General features: G+C 46.4%; 1 protein-coding gene across 1 annotated transcript; it reads right to left on the bottom strand.

The window, feature by feature from the left end:
• Positions 1-3,861: 3,861 nt before the first annotated feature.
• Positions 3,862-5,138, bottom strand: FTJAE_12895 (nitrilase; the record flags this gene model as incomplete). Its single annotated transcript, XM_037345983.1, has 2 exons — positions 3,862-4,626; positions 5,127-5,138. The coding sequence occupies 2 exons, from the start codon at positions 5,136-5,138 to the stop codon at positions 3,862-3,864; spliced, it is 777 nt and encodes a 258-aa protein (XP_037200097.1).
• Positions 5,139-6,000: the final 862 nt, after the last annotated feature.

Genomic DNA, 6,000 nt, shown 5'->3' with positions numbered 1-6,000 from the left:
AGAGGGAGGGGGGGGGGGGGCCTTGACACGCAATGATTCAGCTATTATGATGACGATGACGGGAGGGAGGACTACGGATGGCTGATTCCGGCGCTTGGAAAGTCAAAGCGACAGAGTCAAGAGTCAGAAAGGGAGAATAAAGTGCTTCGTCATAATCAGAGGGGAAAAGAGCTGTTGGATGGCGGCTAAGTTTCTCGTGATAGAGATCCTTGTCCTGGAGGCGTTTGAATGTCGCCCGTTTCATAACCGTAAGAATATATTAGTACCTAGGCAATAGAGCAAATGTTTGTTGGCTGTCCTCAGAAACGAAAACGAATACATACATACACCAGGGACAAGACATGGAAAGATAAGGTAGAGAAGGCATCACGCGATGAGAAAGAGGTCCAGATCTCAAAGATGGGCTAATAGAGACTGATTTGACATGCCACTCACTACATCCAAGAAGAATCTCACAGGTTCAGCTAGAGACTCGCGCTCGGTGACACAAGCAGAAGCAGAAGATTACCAGCCGAGGCTGATTCGTTCCACGTACAGTATCCGTCCGTACCTTGCAATCAAGAACCCGTCTCACAACGCTGCAGTACTTGTCAAACAAACAATCAATGTCTTGTCTCGGTAACTAATTGGAAATAGAAGAAGAAGAAGAGAGACGCCGGCGGCCGGGGTACAGATACGAGTCGCAACGAGACAACAAAAGAAGCAACTCATGAGAGAAGAGTCTCGATTGATTGGATTGCATCGGATCGGATCGACCGACAGTTTGTTTGCGAGATTGGTTGGGTTGACTTGACTACGAGAATAGAAAAGTTTGCGTTTGAATACGAACTGAAACAGAGTAACAGATCAGATCTCAAGAGAGAAAACAAAACAATCAGGCATTGTATGTACCTATGTATGTATGTACGGATACTGTTTGACTCAGAAGAAGAATGATGATTGATGAATGAATGATCGAATGAGAGAACAAAGCCAACATCCATTAATGGCCAACCCAACCCAACAAGACGAGATGAGACAAAAAGGTTAATTACGGTGCCTTGCATAAAGTGGATGCATGAGGCGTCATAATGAGAAAAGAGACAAATGATAAAAACAGATTCACTCAGTCAGTGAGAAAAAGAAAAAGAAAAGAATAACTGAGACAGGAAGAGCAATATTCCAGACCAACACCAGAAGCAACGGCAAGAACAGACATTACTGTTTCTTTTTTCTTTTCTTCTTTCTTCTCTTAGTCTGCTCCATGAATAATGAGTGAGCTAAAAACTCAGCTAATATGGTACGTAGGTACAGTAGAGATGGATGCTAAAAAAGAATTGAGTCCAAGTCGACTACCTAACCCCTGAACATGATAAATAGGCTAATGCAAGATGACATTGACAGCTTCCTCCTTTAGGCTGGGGTACAGAACCTTCCCTCATCCCAAGTCTGCGTCATGTACCGGTACGTACCGACTGTACATGAGCCTTTGCCGTCTTGGTCATGGTGAAACCGGGCTAATGCAGCCTGGCTCCCGGGACCGAAGCGTTGGGAAGGTGAGGTGGAGAGTGGGTTTTCTTCAGGCAGGTGCAGAAAAGAAGAAGCCGAAGCGAAAGGAAGGTGCAAGATGCAACGGCCTCGACGGGGGGAAGGAGGGAGGGTGTGAGACGAAGGAAAAATACGAGAAGAAAAAAAGGAAGGAAAGAAAAATTGGAAGCCCCAACTGTGCATATTGATTAATCAAAGAGGCGAGACGGGAATCTTGCATGGACATGGAATATCGACAAGGAAGGAGCATGAGTTGGAACAAGGACAGGGATAGGTCAAGGACAGGGGTCAGCGAGGCGTGTCTCTAACATTCACACAGTACAGTACACAAGTATCCAAGTATCCAATCCATATCCATATTTACAGCACCCTGACCTCACCTCATGCTCGGTGATGGTATCAATAAAGTGGATACAATCAAAGCGTTTGTCTTGGTTTGTTGTTTCTTCTGCGACTTTGGAAAGGATGAGGCTGTAACTAACTATTCCAACTCAAAGGTCAAGGGCAGCGGAAAGAAGCAAAAATCAGTAACAAAAAAAAAAGGACTAGGGATACAATACGACGAAAACTAGTCCTCCTAGTCAAGACACGATTGAGTTAATGATCGTGATGGTCTACCCAAAAACCATCACTCGGCATGTGCTTCCGTCACAACCGCATTGGGTACTAAGACAGCCACTTCAATATCTTAACTTCAACAATTAAGTAGCCAGGTAAACATGATGCAAGACACCCAAGTACCAAGTACCTATATTCGCATCCAATATGATATAGAACATCCATTATCATCAGCCTTGCCTTGCGTTACAGCGAGTATCATCCTCAACGGAATACCGCCCCGATATACCTTCTCCAAACCCAACACGCACCAAAAACAAAAAACAACCGTTTCACAACGAGGCTGAAAGACCGAGAAAATTTTCTGCTTTCTCTCTACCGAACCCAGCAACTTGGTAACATCCAAGACCAGGCTGCAACGTCGCAGCACTAAGCGCAAACACCAAGAGCTGAGACCACGATATTCTCCAACCGGGAATTTGCTGGCAAAGTTTCCTAGTACTTACTGTACATACTACATATCAACCAATAGCGAAAGGGGGCTCGTGCGGGAAGAAGAAAGAGAAAACTTCTTTTTCTGCTTCTATGGAGACATGTTGGATCGAGGCTACAGTATCGCCAGAAGTGGACAGGGCCAAAGTTGACAGATCGTCATCTCGGCATTGTTTTTGTCTTCTTCTCCCGTTACATGCTGTTCAAACAAACCCATACATATCCATGCTTATATCCTTGCCCATGCTATCCGGTATGAAATCCATGTCCGACCAAAGAAGAAGAAAAGTCAAACAAAATGGTTCCTGTGACTGAGCGTTTCTTTCAGCCTGTCTTCTTCTCAACCCTTGTTCTTCTACCGTTCGCCTACCTACCTAGACAGTTCGTCTCTTCCAGGAGCTCAACAGCATGGATACGGTCATGTGTCTCTCGGAACCAGATACCCTTGCTTGCCGTCCCAGCCACCCGGGACTTATTGATGTACAGTGCAGTACCGATCCATTCTGTCGGTCCTGATTCTGACGGGGCTGAGCTTTGGTTTGGCTTTGGCTTTGGCTTTGGCTTTGGCTTTGATCATGGTCAATCTCTCTTGTACGGGAGCTGGGGTTGTCATTCCCCGTGCCCTTCGGCGAGTGCCGTACTCTAGAAGGGTCCAAGCCTCAAGCCTCAAGGGATGATGATATCGCTTGAGCCTCAGGTGGCAATGACAGGTGTTCCTCGCATGCTAAACCGCAATGGTCGACCGGTGGGAATCTCAATATGCTTGTCTCACTTCAGGCTCTCAGGGTTCAAAACGGTTTGATTAAGGTCTTGCAAAGAATCAGATTAGATCTTCGGTCAAATGTTTCTGCGTATGCCTGGTTCAGCGAGTAAGTCAGAGAGATTGCAAATGTTCTTATTATTACAAAACATAAGTTGCATTGGATGCAAAGAACATATAACATTTGAGAAGCAGTCACTTAAACATTTGTGCATATCAAACATCGCTTAGCATAATAATAGTTAATGCTGAGTCGCATCTTTGTTGCGGCTCTTTAGCAACAGAAATAGTTCTTTATCTATATCACTGTGAATAAAACACTTTCCAATAGCCCCGGCACTTGGACAAATGGCCATAGAGAGGCATCGAATTTTCACCCACTGACTGGGTATGACTCTGTATCGATTACTTTCTACATGCTGTCTTAGATCTAATATAGTCCACCTATCTGGATTACAGCTCAGGATAAACATCACTGCAACTATTAGCATACCTAGGTTGAACCCACAGATGAATGAATCAACTCACATTCGCCTCTGAAGAGGCATCTCCCTCCTAACCTTCTCCAAATGCTCAAGGTCAATATCAACAAACCCTATTTCACCCTCCGCGCCATCCTCAGCAGTCCCCTGAGGCTCTCCCTCTTTCACGCCCTGCAACTTCAGGACTACATTCCCCCATGGATCAGCGACAATACTCTGTCCCCAACTAGCTCGCTTCTCGTTATGTCGTCCAACTTGTGCTGCTGCAATTACATAGCTCTGTGTCTCAATGGCCCTGGATCGGAGAAGAGTCTCCCAGTGTGCTGCACCTGTTCGAAGGGTGAATGCACTTGGGTATGTGATGATCTGCGCTGGCTTGTTCTTCCATGCGCTGTGAGGTCCTGGCTGTGCGAGTGCCAATCCTGCCTCGGGGAATCGCAAGTCAAAGCAGATGAGGCTCCCGATGCGGCCTATGGGGGAGTCAAACGGTGCTGTCAGGCTTATTCCAGGCTGCACTGTTGCACTCTCCTTTAGACTGCCATAGTCAAACACATGGAGCTTATCATATGTTGTTGCGTCGTTGATATCTCCGTTGGCAGTGATGTACAACGCACGGTTGAGAATCCTCTTTGACTGGTCTTGGCCCTCTTCACGATGGTGAATACCCACATGAATAGCGACGCTGTGCTCACGAGCTGCCTCCTGGAGACCCTTCACGAAGGGAGATGTCGACTGTGGCTCTGCAAGTTGCAGCGATGTCTGTCCATCTGGGGCGATATAGTCTGAAGCCTCGGGGAGGAAGAGTACCTAGCATGGCTGCATGTAAGTATACCGTGTGCGCAAGATCAGAAGCCACCCGAAGAGAAGTATCGCTGTTTTGGGTATTTAATGAGACATATTCCAAGCGACGTAAAGAGGTCTTGCAGCTTGGGCCCTAGGGCATGTCTCACGGTTCCACGAACCGACTGCCCCCTTCGAATCCAGATCATGTGTCTCCTTACGACAACTGACAAGTCGAATCGCTAGTGTCCCATCTCGATCGAGGGATGTAGAGATTACTCGAGGCCAGACACTCTTGCATGCCCAACAAGACCCAACGAGATTCAGGTTCAACTTACTTTTGCTTGACCCCGCGCCGCACTCGCCACCAACTTGACACATTGTTCCAGATTACCCTTGATCGACGCCGTTGAGCAGATCTGGCCGATTGCCTAGGCCCATGCCGTTAGATACGATAGTCCATACCGGCTCGAAGCAAGGGATCTCTGGATAGAGCAAGACTAGACTGAGGAACTCCGTGAACCAACCGCGATTGCCATGATGATCGCCTCCCGTATCGCCAAGTGCACGAATCCTCCCGAACGGGTACGAGATCTAGTTGTTGGGTGCTTAATTAGTCTCCCTCTCTCCCTTGTGGCTGTGACTGAATGGGGAAGTACTTGGAGACTTTGAGGTGAGGGCGTGCTTGTCTTGAACTCAACAGAATGTGGCGTTGTCTATGTTCCTTTGTAACAGGTCGATCTGGACCCTTTTTCAAGAATCAATTAAATTGTAGAGACAAAAAAGAATTGAACTCTTTTTGATTGTTAATGATTCAAGGGAGGGGAAATGGCGATTCTGCCCGCAATAGTTGTGAGTCCCACTTTTCTAAGCACATCAGACAGACGAAGCATTTGTAATTGACTCTCAATAAGACTTAAGAAGAGGATGCCACAATAAATCTAACAATGAATCCCCTCAACTTGCACTAAATTATCTAAGTTTTTTTTTTTATCACTTAGGTCTGGGTCTTAAAAGTTTTCTTGTCTTCCCTTGCTTACCTATCTATCGCATGGAAAGGTCAAAGAGCCATTTCTCCCTTGCTACAACATAGGAATGTTTCCGTCAAACAAAAGTCTCATCACGAGCTCAACTTAAAGTTCAAGTTCAAGTTCAGGTCAGGCCAGGTTCATAGGGGGTCTATTCTTTCATCACTCCCTAGAAGACCCTTGTCCCTTCACCTCTCTTCCCAAACTATAGCCCTTTTCGCTGAGCTCCAAAGCTTCAGAAAAGTAGGGTGAAAATGGCTGAAAGAAAAGCCCAAGAAATACATGGCGCACCCATCTTCCTACGGTGTACGCCTCAACAGCATCGTCGAATTCCCTCAGTCTCAAAAGAATCCCCAATCTTCATGCCGTCAAA

Source organism: Fusarium tjaetaba, assembly GCF_013396195.1.
Source record: "Fusarium tjaetaba strain NRRL 66243 chromosome Unknown NRRL66243_c0000368, whole genome shotgun sequence".
Taxonomy (NCBI): domain Eukaryota; kingdom Fungi; phylum Ascomycota; class Sordariomycetes; order Hypocreales; family Nectriaceae; genus Fusarium; species Fusarium tjaetaba.
This window is presented reverse-complemented; position numbering and strand designations above follow the sequence as displayed.